This window comes from Peromyscus leucopus, chromosome 10 (assembly GCF_004664715.2).
Source record: "Peromyscus leucopus breed LL Stock chromosome 10, UCI_PerLeu_2.1, whole genome shotgun sequence".
Lineage (NCBI taxonomy): Eukaryota > Metazoa > Chordata > Mammalia > Rodentia > Cricetidae > Peromyscus > Peromyscus leucopus.
The window spans coordinates 30630777-30658718 of NC_051071.1; the positions used below are offsets into that span (position 1 = coordinate 30630777).

Genomic DNA, 27942 nt, shown 5'->3' on the forward strand with positions numbered 1-27942 from the left:
CACAGGACTGAACTCACTGTGAGGTTACTGGTAAAGGTCTTGTAGCTAGTTAAGGTCAAATACCACTTCTTAGTCGTACGGCCAAATCACTAATGTTCTCTAAGCTATTTCCTAAACTATAAATGTGATACTTAGTGTTCACTTTAGTGGACTGCATAAACTACACGAGAACAACTGTGAAGTAATAGAGCATACAAGACTCTCAGTGAATGATAATTATAATCAGCACTAAAATTACTACTGTGGGATTCATTAACTTACCTCCTTTGTTTCGAGATTCAGAGTGAATTTCTTCATTGATCTTTGAGTCTGAATTTTCAACCTACATATACAATAAAAGGGTTCGTTATGGATAGTCTCAAGTAAACTTAACAGCAGATAAAAAGGCATTGTGTGGAACCTGGCTGTTTACAATACTGCCGTGTTCTCTTCATTTACCCAGAAGCTCAAAGATACAGAGGGCCTTCTTTGTGAAAAAAATCTAGCTTAATAAGTTACCATGCTTTAATGTTTATTCTCATGGTCTTTAAAATGATTTTGGAAAAAGCAAAATAAGAAAGAAAAAATTAAAGTTCTGAATTCTCTTCCACTCAAAGAGCTCTCCTCACAAGTCCTCTTTATCTTTAAAACCTCTGAGCTGTGTGCAGTGCACACACGTGCAATCCTAGCACCGGGGAGGGTGAGCAGAAGGACTGCCATAAGCTTGAGGCCAGCTGGTCTATATATCAAGTAACAGGTTATATAGCAAGATCGTGGCTCAAAAAGTTAGAAAGTCTCAAACAACAGCAAGACCCAGCAAGACTCTGAAGTGTCTTTTTTTGTCATAAAATTACCAACAGCAAGACCCAGCAAAACTCTGAAGTGTCTTTTTTGTCATAAAATTACCTATTTGGCAAATTTTGTCAACCATACTTTATTTTAAACTACACAGTTTCGATGTCCTACAGCATTTTACAACCCTAGCTACAGACCCTCATGACTACTGGAGGTTGTACTCTTCTGGGGACTTGGGGTGATGGGGTGACACACTGCCTGGTGCTGTAGGTTTCAGCTTGGAGGGCAAATCAGAACCCCACCACAGGGGCTTCTCTTTTACAGCATAGTCTGTGAGCATCTAGGTACAAAGCTAGGCAGTTCAATGAGTTCAGGTGAGGACTGCAATGACGTCACAGTGCCTAGAAGTAAGCAAAACTCTCCATATCTTCCAGAATACATGGATGTTCTGGAAAGAATGGCTAAGGGAGATTTGTGAGCATTTTATCAAATATTCACCTCTGGTGTTATGTTCCCTACATATACACTGAAGCAAAACAAAAACAAAACTTTCAAGGGATTCAAAGCAATTATGAGAATCACAACTGGGGAAAAATGTTTATTACAATCACAGTTCAGTCTCTTCAGACAAGCTTTCTACCAGCATAAAGTGAAGTCTAACACTCAAACTAAAAACTCTTTTGTCTCTATTGCCAGGAAGACTTAAGATACTACAACTGAATGTGCAGTTCTATTGTAATAGAAAGCAGCAAGCTCAGAGTTCTTTAGCATAGCATGTAGGTGACTGTGGAAGAGGTCAAGGGAAAGCTACTGTCTGCATGTGAACTTGAGTGGAGAACATGTTACCAGGTAGCCTCCGGTACAGACTCCTCACAAACTAGTTCTCCTCTCTCCTCATCCTTAAACAAAAACAAACCATCAACAGACCAAACTTTTACAGTTACTTACATTTTGTGATTCACTCACCAATGAAGCTTCCTTCACCTGCTCACCTGTTCAAAAACAAGATGAGACACAAGGAAACAACACTGTGTTTGAAATGTGGAGCAACACATTTTACTAAAGAGTTCCAGAGCAGAGGAACTGAACAAGACAATGTCAAGTGACCTGTATTTCTGTGGATCATAAAACTCTAACCAACCAGTTTTTACAATCAGAGTTCTGCATATTATCAGAAAAACAGCTTGTATTTTTATAATAATGTCTGTAGCCCATTAAGTCATGCAGTGACTTAAGTATTTCAGTCATCTGGAGTTAAGGGAAAGGTGAAAGACCTTAATGTTATCTGCTAAGCTGCAGTTAACACTGGCTCATTTAAAAATAATGCCATCAGATGAAAGGTTAGAGCCTTTCCCCTCACACAGCAATGGTCTGTTTATAATCTTTGGAACTTGAAGTACAAAGCCTACTGTTTCTCCTCAACAATGACAGAATATACATTTTTCTTTTAAACAGCTTCCTTCTAAGTAAATAGATCTCTTATTGAATTGTACCTAAACACAGTAAAACAGTCTAAAGCTAGCTATGGGAACCAAAGACTGAGAATGCACAAATATTTCCTTCTAGACAGTGAACGTTATGCACTATTGAAACAGCCATACACACTGAACTAATTTATTCATGTTTTGGATTATTTAACTTCAGCATGAATGACTTAGCATCTGTTGTAGTCTGAGGATTATGTGAATTTCTGTTTAGAAGGCTCCCAAGGCCATTTCCTTTCTAATTCTGAGGCTTTCTCCTAAAAGTATTGTGGCTTACAACAGAGAGTGCTGTAGACTGAAAGGTGATGCAAGCTGAGAGTGGTTTTGTGTTGTCACTAGGGCAAAAGCCAGAGTTCTAGGGCTGAGAGCCAAGGTGGTCAAGTGGGCACGTGATTGGTTGTTGGGAACACGCTGCAATAGTCCCCGGAAGGGCAGTAAGGGCATGGAGAAACATGCAGGAATTAAGCACCTGTCCCCTGACATGATTATTTGGAGAGGTCATATTTAAACAATAACCCTCCATAAAACAGGATGAGAAAAGTGTATGTTAAAAACAAAAGAATGTGTGGCTCAAGGGAGAGTTCAACAGTTATGTGGTGTACTGCTCTTCCAGAAGACTCAAGTTCAGTTCCCAGTGCACTTATAAAGTGACTTACAAGTGCTTCTAACTCCAGCTGGAGAAGATCTGACAGCTCTTCCCAAGTCACCTGCATGCATTCATGTGCTCACCCACTCATCCACATCAACAAAATTTTAAATAAATCTTTAACAAAAAAAGGAAAAAGAATGAAGAATTTTCTCTGAACTATTTTAAAAAGTGAGAGGCAAATTCATAGTCTTTCAGTGTTTTACTATAAATCTACCAACTTTAAGCTTCAACAAAAGATCAAAATACATGCCGGGACAGACAGTGTGAAGAACTGCTAAAAGTAGCCTACCCGATCCATTCGGCCTTCCAACACAGGGGTTTTCAGATGCTGCTGCAACTTCATGATTTGTATTTTCCTCCGAATGCACAGATGCCTACAAAATCCAAATCACCACAAAAATAAGTGAGGTGAGACTAGCTGGCAACCGTGGTGACAATACTCCCCTGCCCAGCATCTAGAAGCAATTTAAAATCTACCTTCCCATGAATTGAAAACTGAGCACATCAACATTTAAAAATACAGGAACGAGCAGTCTAATCTCACATTTCACCCATCAGTATTTCTCTTACTGCAAAAGGTTAAAACTATAGTTTAGCACAATACACGCGGTCCTTTCTGATTGGTCCCACTACCTTGCCAGACAGTTGGGAGCCTGGTGTACCACAGTATCACCCATTCCATCTCTTTGCCTAGTTTTTCTCTCCTTTCTCTTCCAATAAACATGAACTCTACTTCTAGAATTCTGCACCAATGTCCTTTTGCAAATGCTCCTTATTACCTGCCCAAAGCCCTTTTGGGGGTAACCCCCCATTCACTGCCAGCTTGTCATTCATAATTGGTAAGTGCTGAGAATCAATCTAGAAACAAGAGTGCAAATTGTGCATAGTACAGGTATAATAAAAATAAGAACAATTTTAATCAAAATATGAAACCATGGAAATTTAAGCAGAGCTATGACAAGACCCAATTTCTATTTTGAAAGACATTGGGCATGGTAATGTCAACCATAAGATGGGCTGGAACAGAAGTCCAAGTCAAATGGGAAGCCATTAAAGCCATCACTGAGGTGAGGGTGGTAGCTATGGAAACAGAAAGTCATGGACTCATGTTTTGTTGACAGATTAAACACAGATGAAACTGAAGGTGACTCCATGTTTGCCTTGCGGAGACGGAACTGACAATGACACTTTTTACTAAGATTACTTAAGTTCTTAGCTTTCTACCCATAGGGTGATAATAACACCACCATGTGTCACCAGTATGAGAAAAGGCCGAACACTGATTATGTATGGATGGCCAATAGCACACACCACTTTCAGTCAAGACTTACTGAGCTAATGGTCTTACCTCAGTTGTCAAATTAGCTGACAGTCCTGATTCTTCTATAGCCTTTGGCGGTGACTCCATATTACCTAATGAAACTCAAAGAATTAATATAATTTAAAAATTTGAATGCAAAATACATCTCACCCAGAAAAGTAATGTGTTATATAACTCTCAGAGCCACCTGCCCTTGCTGATTTATTTCACTGTAAGCAAAAAAGCAGAAAAAGGAGTACTCTGTGGATAAAAGGGGCTGGAAAAAGGAGTGGCTATTTGCTCATTTGTGGGAAATGGAATTATTTTTTGTTTGCATAAAAAGACAGGTGACCAGAAAAGGAGATAAAATATTATTTATGGAGCTATTATATTTCCTAGTATTGTTCTATAGCCAGCTCCATCAAATTTGTCCCTAAAACTATATATGCAACATTGTGAACAAGAGATTTATAAATGCCCAATCAAGAGGTGATTTATAGACCCACTTTACTTCCTGCCACAGTGAAAGTGAATACAAAATTAAAACCTGTCAGGCAGACCCCAAGACAATGGGATCTTCTCAGGCGGGCAATTTTATCACATCCCTTTGTAGCTGTGGCTTCTGGTTCCCTTACCTCACACAGAAGCTAACAAAGAAAAGCCTTCATTTCCCCAAGAGCCTACAGCTCTTTTCTTGTTAAAAGCCCTTCTATTTGCCCTTCCAGGGGACAGAAAATGGATAGAGGAATAAGAGTGCAGGAAAACTGAGTCACAAAAACCTTTGGAGGACTCAATTCATTCTAGGCTAAATGCAATGGGAAAAGTTAGTTATTTCAACCCTTAGGATACTTCTTTTCTTCCATTTTTTCTTTTGTTCTTGGGATTATAAGTACATAATTTTTTCTCTTCACTTTCCTTTCTACAAGCCTCCCATATATCCCTACTAGCTCTTTCAAATTCAAGTCCTTTTTTTTCATTAATTGCTGTTACATCTCTCTATATATGTATGTATGTACTTACATATATTTCTAAATATATAATCTGCTCAGTATGTATAACATTACTTGTATGTACATTTTCAGAGCTGACCATTTGGTACTGGATAACCAACTGGTGTGCTCTTCCCTGGAGATAACTCCTTAAGACATTTCTTAATGCTGCTTTAAGTACCTATAACAAACAGGGCTAAATCTACTAGCATCAGTTTTCTGAAGCTAGACTAAGTGCAAGTAAGGTTGGTTCCATTTAAAGGTCCAGGATGCCATAGTTTATAAAGCTAGAATGGAGATGAATCAAGGTTCATTGGCCGGTGCAAGTCTTATCAGGAACTCTTGAGTTTGTAGCATACACTATTCTTCACTTCACCCTAAACACTTGTCACACTTGAATCATTGCCAGTGAGTGTCACATGAGGCAGAATTCATAACCGTCTTCCCATTGATTATCTGCACCCCTAGAGCCTAGCATAGTAGTAATTGTGCACAGCATCTGAAACTGGATAGTATAACTGCAACTATACCTTTGAAAGTGATTACTGATTTCCACAAGACCAGCACTCTCTGCAATCTCTCAAAAAGGAACAGGTACTCCCTCCCCCAAATACTTTAAAGTGTAAGTTAATGCATCTTACTCGAATAGCACTTTCAGTTAGGAGTAAAATAGGAGCTGGAAGTGTATGTAGCTCAGTGGTAGAATACACAAGAGGCCCTGGGTTCAACCCCCAGGATACTGCAAAGCAAACCAAACCAAAGCAACCAACCAACCAAGGCACAAACAAACAAGAAACCCCAAGATGGCTCAGAAACTTGCCAGTCATGAAGATAAACACGTTTAGGTGCCTGCCCCCAGCCTCCTGCCTCTTCTCTACTGACACATGAGCAATGGGTCTAGTTTTAATATTTAAAACACAGGATGTTGTAAAATCACCTTGGTTAAGTGTTAGAATATGTAATTACAGATGGACTCTCACCTATGCCACATGCATTCTCCTCAGGAAGAACAGTGACATCAAGGTTTCCTTCCCTGTGGAGTGACTGCCTTGTACCAGGAACATGTCCCGTTTTCTCAGCAGACCTTTCACTAGTCCATGTGCCACTGTGGTCACTTTTTGCAGTCAAGCCCCCCTCCCGTTTTGGAGTAGATGGAGTTACAAGGCAGGTAGTTGGAAGGCCTGCTGTGTGGGAAGGAGTCATTTTTGACTGCTGGCTTGTAATACATTTGGTGGTAGTTTTCAAGTTGTTCTCAGGTGCCTGCTGGTCAGAAGGATACTCCGATGCAGCATCTCTGATGGGCAGCACGTCATCAGTTTTAGCACCAGTATTTACTGCTGCCAGACAGTGACTACTGCCAGAGGAGTCCTCAGATGTCTGTTCTGGTCCTTTCAGACAGTTAGTCTCAGACAAGTTGTCAGACACTGAGTTTGCATTCCTCTCTGAGCCCCTTCTTGCTAGACCACTAGCTGTGCTGTCTCCTGCTGCCTCTGCCTCTGCACTTTTGTTCTCCCTCTGAACAGAGCTCAGCAATGCATTCCTTTCTTTGGAATTGAGGTCTTGGCCAAGGCAGTCCTTGCCATGTCTCTCTTCCTCCCCTATGCATGAAGCAGTACCTGGCTGGCCTTGCCCTGCAGAGGGCTCACAGACGGGTAGTCTATCATGCCCCACCCTGGTGCTCACTGCCATCAAGGGGCCCACTTCTTTGACTGTTGTGAATGGCCCAGGGCACTCACAGTTATTCTCAGCCATGAGGCTGGGCATGGGTAGTTCACACTTACTTTGCTTTGTAGCTAAATGACCACCATTTCCTTCTGGGTTGTGTGTGGCTGGCTGACTCTCTTCATGTCTGCTTAGGCTAGTGCACATCAGCACACACTCTGTTGTGCTAGTGGAGATAATGGCAGCATCACTCAAATCTTCCCCTCTCACAGTGGTGGCCTGGTCTTCATCTGCAGGGACAGTACCAATCATGGCTGCTTCACGTCCTTCAGAGGTGCTGGTGGAAATCATGGCAGTATCACCCGTCTCCTCTACTGGTATGACTGAAGGACAGATTGTTTCCTGAGGGACAGCACTGGACACAGAGCCTTCACAGTCTTCCACTGAACTTGTTGAGATAACTGCATTCCCATCTGTAACAGAGGGTGCATTTTCACTTACACCGGAGACAGAGGCTTCACATTCTTCTGCTATGCTTGTTGAAATGAGAGCACATTCATCCTTTTCTTCCTTGCTGGTTGAGGCAAGAGGACTTGTAGCTTCAGTGGGGGCACTAGGCATAGGTACCTCAAAGTCCTCGGTGCTTACCAAGACTGGACCTGGAGTGCTTTCCTCAACTGCTGCAACTGGCTGCTCACTTTTAGCACATGTGATGGTAGCTGCACTGGAAATGGGAACTTCGAATTCTTCCCCTATGCTTGTGGAGATCATGGCGCATTCATCCTTCTCTTCACTTCTGCTAGCAGAAGTCAGTTGGTTCGCATCACCTGAAATTGCACTGGGCATAGGAGCCTCAAATCCTTCCACGTGTATTCTTGTGCCTTCCACATTTTCTTCAGTGTTCAGAGTACACAAATGCCCTCTTCTCACATCTGTAATTGCACTTACCTGAAGGGTGCAATCGTTTGTACTAGTAGAAATCATCAAGCCATTGCCTTGACTTTTACTCCCAGCTAAGCTGTCCTGGTTGGAAATATCAGAACTGGCTGTAGAAGCCATAAGGCCATCACAGTCTTCATTTTCTACAGAAGTGATGATACCTTCATCTTTTTCCCTGGGTGACATGTGGCCAACTTCACATTCTGGAACTGCACCAGATACAAGAACGTCATCACTGCCCCTCACTAACCCAGTGGAAATAGTTGTATCTTCCACCATTTCTTTCCTGGTAAGCTGGCTATCATTGTGATGAGAAGTTGCACTAGCCATAGGACCTTCACTACCACCTAGCACTGGTGGCCCATCGCTGTTTCCTGCAAAGGCACTGGTCACACTGCTTTCCACAATCCCTTTGGCACTGGAGCAGATATCATTGTCTCTGCTTTCCTTCTCCGCACCACTCATACTGTCAACATTACTGTCATTTGGATTCATAGTGGTTGCCCCAGCCTCAGCATCCACATGCTCCACTGTAGGGCCACTCTGACTACCCCCTTCTCCACTCTCACAAACCAACATTCCTTCACTTTCTTCTAGCCCTGTGCAAGTTGAGGCATGTCCAGTTTCATTTCCTCTTCCAGTACTAGTCACAACACCTTCCCCCTCATCATCCTCTTCTTTGGCACCTGTACTGGTCACAATGTCTTCATCATCACAGGGACCAGCAGCTACCAAAGGGATGTTAGTAATGTCTTGGGCCTCTGTGCTGTCCATGGCACTCTCGGCATTTTCTTCCGTTTCAGAACTTATGGCACAGCCTTCACTGCTGTCTTCGGAGCCTGTGCAATTTGCTGACCCTTCCCCATCTTCTTCAGTAATGCCTGTGCTGGTGACTGCACTCTCACCTTCTGTACCATCATTTCCAGAACCGTCTCGTTCTTGGTTGGCACTTGCCTCTCGAGGCTTATCATCATTTACTTGGACCACATTTGCACCTGTAACTACACGTTGCTCTTGGGTTCCCACTCCAGTTACCAAGCAGAAAAGGAAGTTATCACTTCTTCCTTTGGCTTCAGTACATGTCACAGTGCCTTCTGTTTCTTTTTTAGGATCAACTTGTGTCCTATTTTCTTGGGAGCCAACAACATCTTCACTGCTCACAGTTCCTGCTCTTATTTCTGTTCCAGCACTTGTAACGGCTCCATCGCTTTCAACTTCACCAATAAAAGTAGCAGTCCCCTCAACTGTACACGAAGAACCATCACACTTTTCCTCAGAGCCTGCACTGGTTACTGCATCATCTTTTTCCTCTGTTGTAACACTGTTCACAGTGGCTTCAGTTTGAACTGTATGAGCTGCCAAGGGGCCTGCTGTTCCGTCTTCTGATTCAGCCACAGCACACTCTCCACTTTCTCCTTCCTTGGAACTTGTGAGCAAAGTCTCACTTTCAGCAAATCCTTCTGTGACAACACCCCTCCCCTCTTCAGCTGCAGCAAAAACAGTGCACTCACTGGCTTCTGCCCCAACCTGAAGAGGATGGTTTCTAGGGCATGCACCCATTATGAAGCCTTCGTCTGCCTCAATACTGGTGCAAGGTAAGGTCATCCCCTTCGCTCTTGTTTCTGATGAAGTGGTCGTGGCATCCCCAGCCTTCACTGGGTTTAACGTGATGCCTTTGTCCTTCCCTTCAGTACTAGTAGCAATGACAGCTTTGTCTCGTCTACCAGATCCAGCTGCTACCCTCTCCATTTTCCCATGCCTTTGCTGTGACACGGAGGCATTATCACGCCTAGCACTGGTGTCTACCTCATTGTTTTCAGTCTTCCTTTCAGCACCAGTTGGTAGTTTTTTACTTTCGTCTGGATCTTTGTTATGCTTACGTCTGACTGTTTCAGCCTCCTTTCTTGTACTCAGGTCTACCACATTCTCAACTGCAGCACTGTCCTGTTTTATGTCAGGCTCTACGTTCAGATCACTCTCTTTTTTGGCTGTGCCCATCAAGTTCCTTTGCTTGCTAATGTTCTTACATTCCCCAGTCATGCCCGTTGACTTGCCAGCCAGAGGTATGCCTGCTTTGCCTTCTTTACCGTACAGCAATGTGGCCTGGCCATCTTCAGAAAGGTGCCTTTTGCTCCCGAGGTTTGCTTTGGATGGTGTATCTGCTGTGGAGCCATCACTACCTTCTTTGCTGCCATTGGTCTTATGGACTTCTGACTTCTTAATAGTCAAACTTTGGTTAGGGCTATCAGAATGATTTACAAGGGAGGCACCCGCTGTGCCACCTTCAGAAATGGTTTCTCTGTCAACTAGAGGAACTGTACTTGAATCGTGAGATTCTTTCTGAGGTACAACAGTGGAGCCTGAGGATGATGAGAGGTCTGAGTCTGCAGAGCATTCACAAGAAGCATCCCCTTGAGGGCCACATTCTTCAGTGGCTCTGGATGTGCCTTTCACATTCTTCTGTACCCTCTCATTTTCTGATAGGGCCCTAGAGAGCACTCTCCGACTCCCTTCAGAGTCTACATTTACGTCATGGGCTCCTCGTTGAACTGGCTCTCTCTCCCTAGTTGCTTTTGATGTAGCACTTTGGACATGCACTTTCCTGGTCAAGGTGCTTTTATGGTCAGCATGCTTTTCAGAATTGCTAGTAACTGCTAGTCCACGCCCTGATTTACAGGCCACAGCTACTGGTTTTGAATCTACCGTGGAAGCTCTCAACTCATCCTTTAAAACCCCAGCAACAGCTTTATGTTTTGTAACATTTTCAAAGTCAGTATCTTGCTGAGAACTATTACTGCTGATGTCCCGGGATTTAGACAGTTCAGACATATTTTCAACAGCTGCCTCAGAATCAATTTCCATTGGCTCTTGTTCTGGGATCAATGTGGTTTCACTGCTTTTTTTTGGTCTCTGCAGGGAAGAACTACTGGCAGTGCCTAAAATGGTTGCGGCTAACTTATCTTCCTTGGTCATTTCCTGTGATATGCTTCCTCTTCGGTTTTCACACAGCCTTCTACTTAATTTTTTTTCTATGACTGAGCCATTCCCTCTGCCCTTTTCATGACTGCTGTCCACTTCTTTACCATCCTTGTCATCTAGTTTATTTTCTTCTTTCTTTTTCATGTCTTTATTACTGTGCTTTAAGCTTCTGCTTCTGTGCCCATCTGAGAGCCTCCTCTCAACTTTGGAGGAGGCGGAGTCTTTATCGGCCTTGTGCTTCTCTTTTACCAAGGGTAACTTAGCTCTGTGCCCAGAGTCCTTCTGAGTACCATGTGCTGAAGGTGCAGCACTCTCTGACGCAGGTTCAACGACAGTTTCTTCTAAAGCTCTGTCTTCAAGTTTGGACTTGCGCTGTCTTTCTGGGTCATTGTCTTCTGTAGTCTTCTCCTTGTCAGGCTTTGGAGTTGTCCCCTGCTTTGTGACGACACCTTCTTGTGACTCTGTTTCGGCCACTTTTGTTTGTTTGCCTTGACCTTTGGATTTAGACTTTGACACGAGCTTCTCTTCCAACAAGCTCTTCACTCTCCGCCTCTCTTTGTGAGGCTCTTCTGGCTTTGAACTGCTATCGGCGTTGGTGGAGTCTGTGTCACACTTTTCCTCAGAGCAGCTCTCGCTTCTTTTCTGCAATGTAACACCGTGCTGCTTGGAGCTTACGGCCTCTTTCTGCAGTTTAGAGTCACTTGACCTTCTTGACTTGTGTTCTGCCTTGGCTTTTTCAGATGGCAGGTGCCTCTCCTTCTTGTTATCTTTACGTGCATGTTCATCTGTTTTTATAGTGTACTCAGAAACTGGCCTTCCATCTCTACCCAATACTGACAGTCTCCTTTCATTCCTGTGTTTACTTTTACGTTCAGTTTTATCATCGGAAGAAAGTTTGGTTTGCTGACTTTGTTTCTGAGCATTTTCCTCTACTTTTACACCTTTCTCAGAAGAGTGAAGTTCACTCTCATCACCTATTTTATGCATACCATCACCTTTGTATTTGTGTTTTGAAGACAATTTTTCTTCTGATTGAGCTTTCTCTTTCTCAGGTTTCTCCTTGGTGGGCTTTGCCTCTTTTTTAGGCAGGCCTTTCCCATGTGTTTCAGGTTCATCTTTCTTTTGAGACTTTTCATTTTTTAGAGTGCTTTTCTGTTTCTGGGATTCATCCACATTAATTTCTGAGCGTTCTGCTTGCTTTTTCCCATCTCTTGTTTCCGTTTCTTCCTGAGCTCCTTCCATTACAATGGGGGTGGATGTTCGTCTTTTATGTTCTCTTTCTACCTTCAATTCAGTTTTGTTTTCATCAGCTGGATGCAGAGATTCTGAAAGCCTCCGGGCAGGTTTACTTGGTTCTCCTTTCCCATGAGCATGTTTCAGGTCCTTGGAGGAGGTCTTTTCTTTTTCACAGTGCTGTTAGAAAGCAAAGGGTTCTTATGAGACACATTTTATATACAAACTTACTATTGGGTATATTTAGTATGTGAGTGCTAGACTTCCTGAGGCCCTTCCTGTGATCCATGGATGGTGGATGGATCCATGGATGATGTTGCCCAGTAGGTATTAGATATCAGGAAGCTGAAACTCACTGCAATGGGAGTGTCTAGATGATCACACTTAGTCTTGAATTCTCCCAGCTTTACAGAACAGTTATTCCATCTAACTGGTCCATGCATTTAGGAAGTCTTCAATTCTATAAATGACTATAGTTTACTAATACCCAGTGGTTCTTAATAAATGCAAGCTAAGTGTTCTTTTCAGTATAAGAATGTACATGTTGATGAAGTAAAGGCTTATTTTTAAATCTAGAAACCCAAATCACTTACAGAAGCCATGTGAATTTAAACTATTTGTATACTCTATTTATAAAATCTCAAATGTATGCATAGTAACTGAGTAACAGTGTAAGCATATACATGTGAGATAAGCATATACACACATATACATTCACGTGTTATGGGGAGATGCTGGGGGAACATGCACAGCATCTGAACTTTCCTCTCCACTCCAGTTTTGACACTTAGTACATTAACATGTAAAACTTTATGAGATAATTTCCATAAAAAAAACTATCACAAAAAAGTTAAACATTTAAATATATATAGAGCAACATATCAGGATGTATGCTTAAATATGATTCTGGTTTCTGAATAAAGAAATTTACTGGCTATTAACAATTACTAAGTTATTAGTGTCTCTATCCCAGAAACATCATGAATTGATTAGCTATAGAACTATGGATATATTTAAACTCAGTTAAAGCCAAAATGTGTCCCAAGAAAATAAGCCAGGGAAGAAATGTATTCACTATATGTATTTTCACCCTAAGACAAGGTTTCTCTGTGTCGTCCTCCCTGTCCTGGAACTTACTCTGTAGAGCAGGCTGGCCTTGAACTCTGCCTCTGCCTCCTAGGATTACAGTGTTAGAGTGCTAGGATTAAAGGTATGCACCACCACAACCAGGCTTATTTTCACAATTTAAAATCAGCACATTTTGGAACAATCTTAGTGTCAAATATAAGTGCTAGTGAATGTATCCATTCAGTATGACAATAATCAATCATTACATAATTATGAAGCCTAGGAGGTAACATACAGTGAGCAAAGTCTCAAAAATTATTTTTTGTTAGCATAGTTCCCCTCCTATGTGAATGTGGACAGGAAACCAAAGAGATAAAGTAGAGGACTTGTTAAGGAGATTTTAGCTTTCTCTCCTCTTTCTTCTTATTGACAATTTTGTTATTGCTATATATAAGAAACAGGGTGAAGAGGGTACGGAAGAGAGCTTCCTACCTAGGCGAAACAAAATCATATGCATCAACTCATTGCAACAAGGAATTCAGGCCAAGATGGGACAAAGCTTAAGAATGCTGAACAGAGTGGTTTTAAGACATAATACAGAAAAGATCCCATTATGCTGTTTTCGCTGCAAAGGAACATGAATGACCCACCCCTAACAAAAGGGCAAATAACAAGACGTACCTCAGTAGTTTTGAGGGCTTCTTTGGACTCTTCCTCAGTCTGCTGCTTCTTTCTGGAATTCTCATCAACATTCCTGAGGGGAGTATATCAAATATGACTTTCCAATGTGAATCTAAGAATCTCACAAGAAGTTGACAGAAAATCTTTCCTTTGTTGTGACTTCTCACTTCATTTAAACCTTACTCTTAGTCACCAGAGAGCACAATCCAATCCAATTGTGGCAGGAACTGCTCCTGGTGCTAAAGGAAAACATGCTACAAGGACAATTCCTAATGTGCTGCACTGTGAACACTACATCCGCTATGCAGACATCTGAAAGCCTCTCCATCTTTTGAGTAAGCAGGGAGGCTGTTTTGATTCGGAGCAAGATGAACAGGGTACAATAAAACTGAGAACTGACCCCTCTCTCTGAGCTCTGTAAATCTGCTTGTCTTGAAGTTTATGACTAATTTACATAGGTGCAATGATGGGCTGGAGAGAGAGCTCAACCACTAAAAGCACCTGCTGTTCTTTTTTTAGAGGACTTGGGTTTGGGTCCCAGCACCCACATGGTAGCTCACAACCACTTTAACTGCAGTTCCAGAGGATCTGACATCATCTCCTAGTCTCCATAGGCTCCTGCACATATGTGGTACATATAAATGCATGTGTACGCACAAACACATAAAATAATAAAAAAAGTAAACTTAAAAAAAGAATTATAATTTAATAAAACAGTAAAACTGTAGCCCATCATTCACATCACATCACAGCTACTTTCAGGAGTCTCTCTGCCTTTGTAATTTTTAAACAATTAGCAATGACAATAGAGTGCTTCAAAAATTAAAAGAACCTGACTTTATGTGAAAGGGAAAAATGATGGGATGATGTTTAAAAATAGATGCTGAAAAGATTGGTGAAGAGATGCAACCACGGTTAGTAAGTGATCATCATAGACCCAGATAAGATACTTCTCCAAGTACTTCCAGAGGCCCATAAACTCCACTCTCTGATACTCAGGGGAAGCTTCGTGCTTATGTCTGTATACTTTCTGGGGTAGAGTCTAAAGCTTCTATCAGATTTTCACAAAATTAATTAAAACATTACTTTAAAATGCTATATTCTTAACACAGTGAAAGAAGATAAAAACGAACTCCAGGACTATCATAAACACAGAGTAACATTTCTATTCAAGGTGAGACTTTCTATAACCACTTTCTTTTTTTCCCTGACAGGTTGTTGTTTTCCTTATTCTGTTTTTCTGTTACAGTCTTTTTTTCCCCCACTACAATTATTTTCTATCACAAAGTAGTACAAATCATTCTCATGAGTGCATCAGTTTCTGTTTTTCAATTAAGAATGTCAAGGTCAGCAAGATGGCCCATCAGGTAAAGCTACTTCCTGCCAAGACAGGTGGCCTGAGTTCTATCCCTGGGATCCACAGAGGATAATGCTCCCCCTAAAAGCCACAGGTTGCCAAATAAAAACCTAGTGCCAGGTATGAGATGCCTCCCCTCAAGTTGTTGATTGGGGGGGCGGTCTCAGAGATTCCTAATAAAATATAGGCTACTGCCAACAATCTTAGTGGCCACCATAACTTGACAGTAATATCCTATTACTGAAAACACCACACACCTTGGTCCCAGGACACGGAGACATCAAGCTGGTACTACTCTGAAAGCATCTTCCCTGCTGGTTAGATTTCATAGTGCCAGATGGCTCCTGGGGATAGAGGGAGTCATCTACAGTCCTACAGAGTTGTGGACCCTGTGAGCTACAATAATGACTAGTGTGGCAAGACATGCTTATAGGTACAATAGTGGCATGAATGTTCTAGGTGTAACTAATTTCGGCTGGATTTAAGGCCTGATCTATAAGAAGACACACATGCCTAGTATTGTAAATCTGACTTAAAAAATGCATAATTGGGGAGCTCATGGGATGCAGGGGTGAACATACTAGCATTATTTTGTTAAAAAGATACAATACTAAAGTACCCTATAAATCCTTATCTCTAAAAAAGCCAGGTGTGATGGCACACAGCTTTAATTCTAGCACTGGAGAGGCTAAGGCAGAAAGACCTCTGTGAGTTCAAGGCCAGCCTGGTCTACATAGACAGTTCCAGGGCTATTTCTACACCTATAGATTAGTGCAGCTCGCAGAGCTCAACAGAGATGTTTCTTTGCACAAAAGATGGTAGTTAACACAAAAACTCACAAACCCATCCAAGTCACAGAGACAAAGTGAAAAGGACTTTTTTTTTTTTTTTTTTTTTAAATGGGGAGATAGAGTCTCTTTCTAGAGCCCTGGATACCCTGAAACTCTCTATGAAGACCTGGCTGGCCTCAAACTCACAGAGATCCCATTGCCTTTGCTTCCTAAATCCTGGGATTAAGGGTGTGCACTACCATACCTGGCTACTTTTTAAGACAGCCTATGACTACATTCAATGCCCTCTTCTGGAAGTACACCACTAATGTGACAATTAGAACACAGCAGATAAAAATGTACCTTGAATCTTTTCTTCTTCTTTTGCTTAAGGCTACTTTTTTCTCTAAAACTTTCCGTTCTTTAAGGACTTCTTTAATTCTTGGGGCTTTCAGTTCCAAAGTCTTGGTTGACGAGTCTTCTAGGTCCACACTACTTTTGCCTAGAAATAAATAAATAAATAAATACATAAATAAATAAGCTTTACTTTAGAAGACAGCTTTGTAACAATGCTGTATTTACTTTTCATTAAGGTTTTATAATTACTTTAAAACACAAAATATCTTTAATGGGCCCCAATTTCTGCTAGGAAAAACAGACCCCAATTTTGGTATATTTACTCTGCTAGATAAATGTCAGCACAAAAGCTGTAAGTACAGCTCTAGCAAGTTTGTGGTCTTGAGTCCAATCCCCAGCATCAAAGACAAGAACAGAAAAGGAAAGAGAAGAAGCATAGATGATGTAAGGTATAGGAGAAGAATCATAGATGATGTAAGGTATAGGCTAGCTGTACAATCTTCACCAGAAACACTCAACTACTCTTACCTGAAATCCATTCATTCACTACTGCAGGATAAATTCCTTCCACACTTAGGAACAGATCACTTTATTCTATGTGCATATGCCACAAGCAATATGAGACTAACTAGAAGATGATGGCATGCATAATGTAATCTCAAATGGCAGCACTATCTGCTATACCTTGGCTCTTCACTTTGGAAGACTTCGTCTTCTCTGCTTTCTGTTTTCGTTTTTCTTCAAGTTTCTCTCTATTGATTCGCCTTCTTAAAAGTCTCTCTTCTTTTTCTTTAGCCTAAAACCATAAAATTGCCTGACATATTATCAGGTAAAAGCAAAGACATTCTGAGAGAACATACAAGAGAAAAAAACCTGAGAGTGCACCTCTGAGGTAGTGATCCAAGTAGTCAAAGCTGCCCCTGCTAACAAAGTTTTAGTTTGCTCTTCTGATGGTCTTACACATCAATGGGATATGCACACATACACAAGGCTAAAGAAATGACTCAGTCGTTAAAAGCACTTGTTCTTACAGAGGACCCAGGATCAGTTCCTAGCACCCACATGACAGCTAACAACCATCACTAACTCCAGTTCCAGGGGATCCAACAACTTCTAAATTCTGCAGCCAATAGGTATACATATATACGCACAGGCAAAACATACACATAAATCATTAAAAAATAAAATAAAAAGGAGACATACACTATGTGTACATAGGCACTGGTGTGACTGTTCTATTTTGACAGCTACCAGATGATAGAAGGCACAGGTAAGAAAACTTTTAATTACTGTTTTGTTATTGTTACCACTCCTTTCTGGCTCAGAGCTCAGAGCCAAAATTTCAAAAATCCTAAGCAGGTGCAAAGCTCTTATCCAATATTCTCTCTAAGAAATAAGCCTAGAAGGAAAGCTAGCTAGCAATCACACTTTGTAGTGTTTTCTGCAACATTCCCTCATCTTGAAATAAGAAATTTTTCCTATTTTAATGCTTCTTAAATTGTAAGCCATTTAAGAACCAATGAATTTTGTTATTTTGTTAAAGAATCTATCATTAGTTGAATGGTACTTGATAGTTGGAAGCATTTTCAAGCCCAGGCAATCAGTGGACTGCATTTTCCTCAATGCTATACTAGTTGCACACTGTATCTTTATGAAACAGACTGCTGCATTTTTTCTCTTTTGACAGTAACAATGATATAATCACCTTTGTGTCTAGTCTATGTAGTTCCATGGCAAGCTCCCTGAGGGTAAGGCCATGTCTGCTCTGTGCATACTAGTACCTTGGACAGACTATTACTCAAATTTTGTCAACCTGGTGCAGCAGGCTAAATCACAGCAGTTCTCAACCTGGGCATCGGGATCCCTCTGAGGGTCAAACAGCCCTATCACAGGGGGTTCATATTAGACATCCTGCACATTAGATATTTACATTACTGCTGTGGGGTGTCTTTCTGTATGCTATGAATATGTGTTACCCTCATTGGCTACTAAATAAAGCTGCATTGACCTATGGCAGGGCAGGATGGAGCCAGGTGGGAAAATGCAGGAGATAGTGAAAGGAGAAAGGAGAATAGGAGACACCAGCTTGCCACCAAAGAAGCAACATGCCAGCAGACCAGTAACACCACGGCCATGTGGCAATACATAGATTAATAGAAATGGGTTAATTTAAGATGAAAGAGCTTGCTAACAAGAAGCCTGACCCATAGGCCATACAGTTTGTAAATAATATAAGCTTCTGTGTGTTTACTTGGGACCAAGCAGCTGTGGGACGTGAGTGGGAGAGATTCGCCCTGACTGCGGGACTAGGCAGGACTTGAGAAACCTCTGGTTACACATTACAATTCATAACAGTAGCAAAATTACAGTTATGTAGTAGCAATGAAATAATTTTATGGTTTGGTTGGGAGTCACTAACATGAGGAACTAGATATTAAAAGGTCACAGCACTAGGAAGGTTGAGGACCACTGCTAATCAGCAAGGGATCAACTGGACTTACAATGGACTGCCGCCGTTGTTCTACTGTGAGTTCATCATCAGAATCACTGTAGTACTTTGAGTAAAGATAAGGTTTGTGAACATAAGCATGCCGTACACTTCTGGCTTTTCCATCACTGGAATCACTGGTTTGAGGTTTTGTTTTATTCTGTTTGTTTTTCTCTTCATCTGGAAAGAAGTCAATATAAAGAATGAGTGCTTCTGTAATTAGCAACAGCATCAACATGTCACATAAGCAGTAAAAACACCAATATACTTCAAGTATATTTAAAGTCCAAAGGGGTGTCTGCATGAGAAAGTTCAGAAGTTGACATTTTAAAAAAACTACAAATCACTTCACATATAAAGTCAGAGCAGGAAAAATTAGACACTGTAAATACTTGTGTTACTAAAAGAAAAATGAAGTATAGATGAAAGTTGCCAGAACTGATCTTAACAAAGAGCAAGCAGGGCATGCCGAGAACTAGGCTCCACACTGTGCCTGGAGCAGCGTGCTTTTGCAGGCTCAACATGGAAGCCAAGTAACACTTTACTGGACTCACTACTGCGAGGCCTTTACCTGAGTATGATCTGATGGAAGGACCCACTCAGAGGTTACTGGATGGTTCCTGCCAGTCTCAGCTGAAGTTTCCCCTTTCTCTTTATGCCATTTGGATTTATTAAGTCAGGAGCCACCTTAGCCTTTTGCTCCTCCCAGTTATTTTAACAATGTATTTTGACAAACAGTTAATTCTCGTTTGTCAGGAGACTGGATATGAATGGTTTTGTCCTTGTTGAGGAAATTCACTTGAAACTGCCCTTTAAAGCACACTGGAGATCTTATTTATTTATTTTAGTTTTTGGACGAAGGGTCTTCTGGCTGTCTTGGAATTCATTATGTACACCAGACTGGCCTCGAGCTCATAGATATCCACCTGCCTCTGCCTCCCAAGTGCTGGGATTAAAGCTGTGCACCACCTCACCCAGCTCACACTTAACATCTTAATGCCTACTTGTGAATTCAGGGAAAAGGCAGGAATCAATCACAGTTCTTATATCTTAAACTAAACCTCTACATCAGGAAGGCAATCTTTCCATCTGACACAGTAGAAATGGAAAAAAAGGAATGTTTTCATTTCCTATTACTTGTTGCCATTAGTGAGCTTCTTATATTTTAGAGCCTATGCACATAAAATCTAGCCCCAACCAAGAAAGCATCCCAACAGACCCCAAAGCATCAGCAGAGTAGAGAAATCACTCAGGAGGGGAAATTCTCAGGATGGGAACTAGTCTTCTCTCATAGGCAGTACAGTGAGGACCAACATCAGTTAGGGTGCACTGCTGGATCCTACTTTGAATATATAACTTGGTTTCTCCTGGAGAAACACCTGAAAGTTAAAGACATGAAGACTAAGAAAATTATCTGTGGAGTTAGCAGGTTCTACTTTTTTCCCCCGAGTTTCACCCTAGGCATCTGTTAGGATAATCTTTTTGTACACTGTGTGAAGATGTGTCTCTGTCCTTCCTCATTGCCTAAGGCAGCTTCTGACTGGTTTAATAAAGAGTTGAATGGCCAATAGGTAGGCAGGAGAGGAAAGACAAGACTTCTAGGGAGAGATAGGAACTCTGGGAAAGACACAGGAGTTTTGCCAGCTAGATGAGAAGGAAGTCGGATGTACAGTACTGAGGAGAGGTAACGAGCCATGTAGCAGACCATAGATTAAAATAAGTGGGTTAATTAAAGTTTTAAGAGTTAGTTGGGAACAAGCCGCAGATGAGTCCAAGCTTTCATAATTAATAAAAAGTCTCTGTGTCATTATTTGGGAGCTGGCTACAGGCATCCTATGTAAAGCTAGCAGGAAATGTAAAGAATCCTGCCTACTAGCAAGAGTAGGTAAAACTTCAATATGCCAAGGCAAAGAGCAGCATGATGTACAAGCTCCAAGTAGACTCAGGTTTGGATTCTGCCCTGGCTAGTGGCTTTGTGACTTTGGATTGGACATACTTCAGCTTTGTTCCCTTTGTTGTGCCTCCTGCCAGTGCTGCAGGAGCTAGACACAGTCTCTGGACTGTGAGCACTTAGGAAGAGTTAGCTGACAAGCAACTGTATAATAAAGACTTCAGCTTTGCCCAGAGAGAACTGACATTTGTCCTAGGCTTCTGAAAGGTCATCTCTATGCTCCTAGGATGCTGCACTTGACTGGTGTGTTTCTGCTTGCCTGCTTTTCTTAAGGTCAAATCAAAGTCTACTATGATTAGGATCAGGGAATGGGGGTTGGGTCTTGCAGCAAGTCCTTCTGAGGGTCTAGAGACATAAGGGCAAGGAAGTCTTTATGACTATATCCTGGAGTCCAAGTAAGAATTTCGAACTAAAGTACTGGTGAACTTTTGTGGTTGATCATATATTATTCCTATTATAGAAATGCAGGTCAAGGACGTAAAATTGCCCACAATTCCAGAGAGAATATGCATAGAGCTCCTGTTTGGGACATTTCTGGACTTTAGCTCTTTATTAAACCATTCAGAAGGTGTCTTTTAGGACTCCTGTATTTCTAACTGGTGCCAGAAGTGAGGGCAGTCTTCCAGTCTTTTTCGGGGGGAAAAAAGTAGAACCTGCTAACTCCACAGATAATTTTCTTAGTCTTCATGTCTTTACTTGTACTTCTTCTGTTAAGTGTCATTTATACATAACAAAAGCAGCTCTATGTGTACTATCTCCTCTCAGTCTTGCAATAGTCTCAGATGATGGTCCTGGCCATGAAGGACTGAAGTTTGTAGTAACATGTACAAGGCTGATTAAACAGAAACCCTACAGTTCAGTCAGAGGCCAATCTTGCAATTACAAGGTAGCAGGCTCTTGCTAGGCCACACTCTGTCAAGAAGTAGGCACTAGAACAGAATACAAATAATGCTTAACAGAAACATCACAGAGACATTGAGAAAAGTGCATTACCATCTGATGTAATCTCGCCTTCTTCCATGCTATCAGACACGACAACTTCCTCTTCTGTGTCTTCTTCAAAAGATGAAAGGTCGCTGGTGTGGACAGAGCTAACTGTGATGTCAGTGAGGCCATCTACATCAGAATCCATCAAAGAGCAATCTTAAAGAAGAAAATGAAATAAACAACTGGTCATAAGAATATATTCAAAACCTAAGCCCTAAATATTAAAAATTTCCTGCTTTAAATAGATGTCAGAGAAATCAGCTATCAGAAAGGCAGCTATCTTAATAAAATACAAAGGTAAAATAGTAACCTGCAAAAATAACTTTTATTTTGCAATGTAAAAATATGCACAAATGTAAATTTTAAGTAACTGATTATTACTACCTGGTATTTTGAAGATTAGCACATACAGCTTAAATTGCTTGGAACAGTGTGAATAAATGATAACACAAATTACAAAGTTTGTAGCTTTTCTGTTAATTTTCTTTGTGAACAGACACATCAGTATAGTAAAGAAATTATAAATATTAATTGCCTCTCTTCCCCCTAGCCCAAATGGGCCTGATTATTTAGCCCAGGCTGGCCTGGATTCTGCAATCATCATGCTCAATGAATGCTGGGATTATTGCTGTGTGCCACCATGCCCAGCTTATTACTTTTATAGTTTTACAAGTTTTCAAGTCTGACATGGAAGCATCAAAACAAATCATTAAGATCCAAAGCCAAATGTGACACTGTCCCTGTTCCCCTAAGGAACAGTCTGCTCTTGAAAGAAACATGGACGAGTGCACGCACCTTCTCTTGTCCCCTCGGCAGACCTGGTTCTGCTGTTGATCTTTTCGGAAGGAAGCTTCATGCTCTCTACATCTTTGTCCTTTGCTTGTTTCTCATCTTTTGCTTTCTGTGTATCTTCGCTCCTTTTGGAGTGATCAATTTTTTTTTCACTCTTTTCTTTCTTTTCTTTCTTTCTTTCTCCTTTCTCATTACTGTCTGGTTTCTTTTCCCCTTTGTCCACTGATTTATTTTTTTGGTCACTGCCTTCCTGCTGAGCATCCTTACTCAGTAAAAGTAAGCTATTCTCTTTCGTGTGATTTTTAGTTTCTTCCACTGGACAAGGGAGATCACTAGGTTCTTCTGACTTGGGAGCAGTTTCCATGCCCTCGGCTCCAGAATCAGGGGTAGCCTTTTCTTTATCAGCTCCATCCTCTGAGCCTCTCTCTTTGTCAGTGCTGATGTCAGTGCTGGGCTGAGATGAGAGTTTTCTGGGTACTCTCTCACTGGCCTTGGCATTTGACATTTCTGTTGAAGCTCGGGCAGCATTAGCTTCTTGGTTAAGAGAAGTTATGGTTTCCAAGATTGACATGGCATCACTGGCTACATTAGCACTGGGCCCAGGAGCAGGAACACCTTCAAGGAGAAGATAAGACTTGGAATAAATTCATTCAAAAAGCACACCCATCCACTTCATCCACACAACACACCACTGTTAGAAGCTGGGCAGAAATGCATGTTCCTGTAGGTTTTCAGGTACAGCGCTGTCACAAATTTCAATCTCCTGAGTTCAGTGTCTTATAGGAAGGGCACCAATACATCTGAGAACATTCTAGTTGTGAGAAGAATGTCTTCACTAATTTTTTTCAGTTACTTCCTCTCTTACAGTGATCATGCACACATAAACTCGTTATTATTAAAATGCTTTTTAAAATGAATTTCAAAAAAGAAATGTTGGGCTGGAGAGGTGGCTCAGAGGTTAAGAGCACTGCCTGTTCTTCCAGAGGTCCTGAGTTCAATTCCCAGCAACCACATGGTGGCTCATAACCATCTGTAATGAGATCTGGTGCCCTCTTCTGGAGTACAGGCATGCAGAAAGAATACTGTATACATAGCAAATACATAATATTAAAAAATTTAAAAAAAAAAAGGAAACCCCAACACTCTAGCTAAAAAAGAAATGTCATGCCAGTTGATGAATCTGAGCAATATTGAAGGTACATATAATCTCACTTGAGTAGCTAAATGGAGCAAGTGTTAAAGAACCAAATATCCCTAGGTAGGCAATCAGATCAAGGAGAGCACAGCAACTGACAAGAGTAAAACCAAAGCACCTTGGGGAACGACGGAAGAGTCTGGCTTCTCATCCTCAGGTGCCATGCTGCCAGTCGCTTCCTCCTTGTGATTTAGTGTGGCCAGAAACTCATGCACAGCCTTTTCCACCTGAGGCCTGAACGTGTGGTTGATCTTTGGATCCACAACCTGAGATATAATTCGGTCGATACCAGACTCCAGCATTCCTGATCTGAAACACAGGTAATTCACAGAAAGGAAAAGAAATAATTTATATTAGTTGCATAAAATATTTTAAATAAAATAGCATATACTATAGATATGTTCCACCTTCAATAGTCTGTTTGGGCAGTTTAATACAGTAGTGGTTTTAGGTATGCTATACTATAAAGACATTTGTAAACGATCCACCAATGCATCACTGGTGGAAAAACTAACACATATAAAAGGCCTTTGAAGTTGTTTCAGCACTACAGAACACAAGAGAGGTGGTGCTTCTTCTCTCAGCCTCCATTCCTGGAACACAAGAGCACCTCACGACTGATGAGTTCCAGGCCTAAAGTAAATCTCTCAATGTTGAAACTTTCTTTTTTTAAAAATAGAAAATATAAACTTTTTTATAAGTCTTAGAGTTTCCAGTTAAAGTGAAGAATATACACAAAGTATAATTTCATCAAATTAAGAAACAAGAAACAAGGAAAACAAAAATAAAACTCAAGATGTCTGGCTTTCTTTTTATTACCTTCCTGCTATAAAACAGGATGATTTAGTCATTCAAGAGGTAGGTTATGAAAGCCTTCTACATAAAAGGCACCATGCTAGCCACCAGGCAGCTACAAACCAGACCTGAGCCCTGGACACTGGTTAAAGATACAGAGACAACTTAGATACAAGAGGCGAGGCATGAGTTCACACCATGTCCTGAGGGGAGAGAGAAGAGTAAGGGATTATTGGCTATGTCCAAGATAAGTTGGGACACTCCACTAAGAGAAGACATTTGAGCTGAATCTTGATTTGTACAGAAGAGGAAGGAAGGAAAGGGCTCCACGTTTAAGAAACATCACAGAAGGTAGACAGGAGTGGTAAGGACAGAAGCAGCACTTCTGTAAAGTGACACCTGAGCACGATAGATTTAAGAACATGTTATTATTAAGAACACTAGAATGCACCAGGAGGAATCAAAGACCCAGGACAGCACTGGGAGACTGAGGCATTAGTCACCTCCTGCTTCTTGGCCTCCATCTTTAGGGATAGAATGGGCGAGGAGTTGGTCCTCAAACTGTCAAATGCTGTTTCCGAGTGTACCTGCCTGAAGTGAGGGTGGACTGGATTTTCAATTCCTAAGGCACTTTGCAGCCATGTGGTACTATAATTCTATTTATGTGGGACATAAAGAAAAATGAGCTGACATGCAACAAAGTAGGTTACTTGCCTTTAAAGTTCCAAGATTAAAAAACAGAACACAAATCTTGAAAACAGTACTGTATCTTAAAGGTGTCCTTTTTGTCCTCTTAAAGGTGACTTGCAAATGTAGTAGAAAGACTCATTAAAAAGGTCTGCTGTAAGGCATAGAAGTACAAAGGCACAAAATGAAAGAATAAAATCCACTGAACCTAAAAATACTGCTTCAGGTGCCTTCTCTGTTTGTCTATGTTTTGACTTCTTGTCCTGTAAGCAAAATACTCCTAAATGTAGTCTTCCTTCCCACCGAGATCAGCTCTGATCTTACATAAAAATTTGGTCCAGAGGTACTGATCCACTGCTCTTTGTAGGCTCCCTGCCTTGGGGTATTCTCTAGCTGCTTCCTCAGACAGCAAAGTCTCAGCTCTAGGTCCATAGGTAAAGACAAATGTGGACAACAGATATGTTCCTGGTTAAAGTTACTTTGCTGCAGGCCTGGTAGTGCATGTCTATAATACCAGCTATTTAGGAGGCTGAGGCAGGATAGTCACAAGCTTACTACCTGCCTGAGCAACAGGGAAAACTCAGGGTAAGAGTTCAAGACCAGCCTGGGTATTTGCAGAACTTTTCTCAAAATAAAAAGAAAATAAAAGAGGGCTGAAGTCAGGCATGGTGGTAGTTCCTGTAATCCTAGCACTCCAGTTCCAGGCCAGTCTAGGCTACATACAGACTTTGAGACCCATGACTACATACTGAGACCCTTTAAAAAGAAGTAACTCAGTGACAGAGTGCTTATTTTGATTTTATGAAAACCTGGATCCAACCCTTAGTACTGGAAAAAAAAAAGGAAATACATAAATCAAGTCAAGTCCTTCTCTTTTAAAATTCTGTCAAGATCATTACAGAAAGCTATCCAGCATTTTCAGATTCTGCATTGTAAATGAGTTCATAAGCAGAATAAAAATTTCCTTCCTCCTGAATCAAAAGATAAGCGACTACATTGATCCGTCTTAACTTGCTACACAAATGGCAACTGCAATGTCTTAACCTTAGTCAATCAGCTGAGTATTTTCTCCAGTGTGTTTATGAAAACCTGCTTCAGATTAGTTATTTCTATAGCTAGTCCATCCATACAGGATTCATTTTCATACAACTAAATCCTTTTCTAAGCCAGATGTAATGATGCACGCTTTCAATCCTGGCACTCAAGAGGCAGAGGCAGGCAGATCTCTGTGAACTCAAGTCCAGCTAGGTCTACAGAGTGAGGTTGAGGATAGCCAGAGTTACATAGTGAGACCCTGTCTCAAAAAAACAAAAAACAAAAAACCACAAACAAAACAAATCCTTCTCTAGGGAAAAGGAAAACTTGAATATGTTACTATCACTAACATAACACTTTGCAAATGGGGCAAGCAAGATATTTCAGGGGTTAAAAGCACTTACTGTACAAGCCCAATGACCTGAGTTCAATCCCTGGATTCCAGAGTGGAAGGAGAGAACTTACTCCCAAAGTTTTCCTTTGAGCTCCATAACCAGAGGATAACAAGAGGAAAATTTACAGAAATCTCAGGAAGAGTAGCAGCTAAGTTATTCAGAATACAGCTGTTCTCCTTCTTAGTCTCTAGTCTAGAGGAAGCCAATACCAGTGTTCACCACTGCCATAAACATTGGCTTCCTTACCTTTTACCAGGCATGAAAATGTGGTAAAGATGTGTAGCAGGAATCTTAAAAGTTCTTATTAATAAAATCAAACCCGAGGCGAGTTATTGGGGTCCATGCTGGTAGATCAGAGAGACAGAACAAGCCACAGCTATCTCACCTCGCTGGATCCTCAGCTGGTCTTGTCTCCTCAGACTGGAGGCCTCTGAGTCCTCATCCGGAATGGGTCTCAGCTGAATTACTGCTCAAAAGCCTGAATGCTTAACCAGCCAAAATCTAGTTTCTGGTCCTCACGCCTTATATATCTTTCTGCTTTCTACCACCACTCCCTGGGATTAAAGGCTGGCTTTCTGGGATTAAAGGTGTGTGTCACCACGCTTGGCTATTTCCAATGTGGCCTTGAACTCACAGAGATCCAGAGGGATTTCTATCTCTGGAATGCTAGGATTAAAGGTGTGAGTGCCACCATTTTCTAGTCTTTGTATCTAGTGGCTGTCTGTTCTCTGACCCCCGATAAATTTATTAGAGTACACAATATTTTGGGGAACACAATACCACCACAAAGATGTCTGTTATTGGTATTAGGATTGTAAATGAATGATTTTCACATTTCTCTTTCCTTTGCTAAAATAAAATAAATGACAGCTTCCTCATCTTACAGATTTCGAACACCAAAGTATACATGAAACTCCAAAAAACCAGTCTTCTGCTTGAGACTCTTAGCATGAGACAATAAGATAGTGCAAGATTTGTAGCATCCTGTGGCCTGGATCAGCACAAAGGATGCCAGAGCCTTCTAAACAGATGGTAATGAAGCAATGCAATCATTAGTGAGAAGGGCAGCAGTTAGGAAGCGTTGAAAGAGAGCCCCGGATTATCAGCAGCACTGCATATAAATGTGAGTTGGGCACCAGGGCTGCCCCTGCCCCCACTCCAGCTCTCACTGCGGTGCTGCTCGGCTCACTGTTCTACTGAAGGCCTTTGTGGAAAGAAGGGGCCTTCTTGCCCTGCCACTCAATAGACTCCTTCTAGCATCTTCTTTTCAGGAAACAGCTTTGACTTTTTACCAACTGGTGGTATTAAGCAGCCTTCCGATGGCATCGTTTGATCTCACCTGGACTCTTTTACAGGTTCTCAAACAGCTTTTAAA

At 41.3% G+C, this 27942-nt stretch overlaps 1 protein-coding gene across 9 annotated transcripts in view; it reads right to left on the minus strand.

Annotated features, from left to right (window-relative positions):
- Positions 1 to 27942, minus strand: part of Bod1l1 (biorientation of chromosomes in cell division 1 like 1) — a 55612-nt gene that overhangs the window by 21083 nt on the left and 6587 nt on the right. For 2 of the 9 annotated variants that reach the window (XM_028892944.2, XM_028892939.2), the window contains exons 3-14: positions 23774 to 23964; positions 22464 to 23075; positions 21675 to 21824; positions 18744 to 18910; positions 16927 to 17038; positions 16249 to 16387; positions 13759 to 13831; positions 6177 to 12189; positions 4256 to 4320; positions 3197 to 3281; positions 1723 to 1766; positions 262 to 322 (exon numbers count right to left, since the gene is read on the minus strand). In XM_028892944.2, the coding sequence (XP_028748777.1) occupies positions 262 to 322; positions 1723 to 1766; positions 3197 to 3281; positions 4256 to 4320; positions 6177 to 12189; positions 13759 to 13831; positions 16249 to 16387; positions 16927 to 17038; positions 18744 to 18910; positions 21675 to 21824; positions 22464 to 23075; positions 23774 to 23964 (7712 nt within the window). Of the gene's footprint in view, positions 1 to 261; positions 323 to 1722; positions 1767 to 3196; positions 3282 to 4255; positions 4330 to 6176; positions 12190 to 13758; positions 13832 to 16248; positions 16388 to 16917; positions 17039 to 18743; positions 18911 to 21674; positions 21825 to 22463; positions 23076 to 23773; positions 23965 to 27942 lie in introns of all 9 variants that reach the window. The other 7 variants (XM_028892941.2, XM_028892936.2, XM_028892937.2 and 4 more) reach the window with 6 other exon arrangements.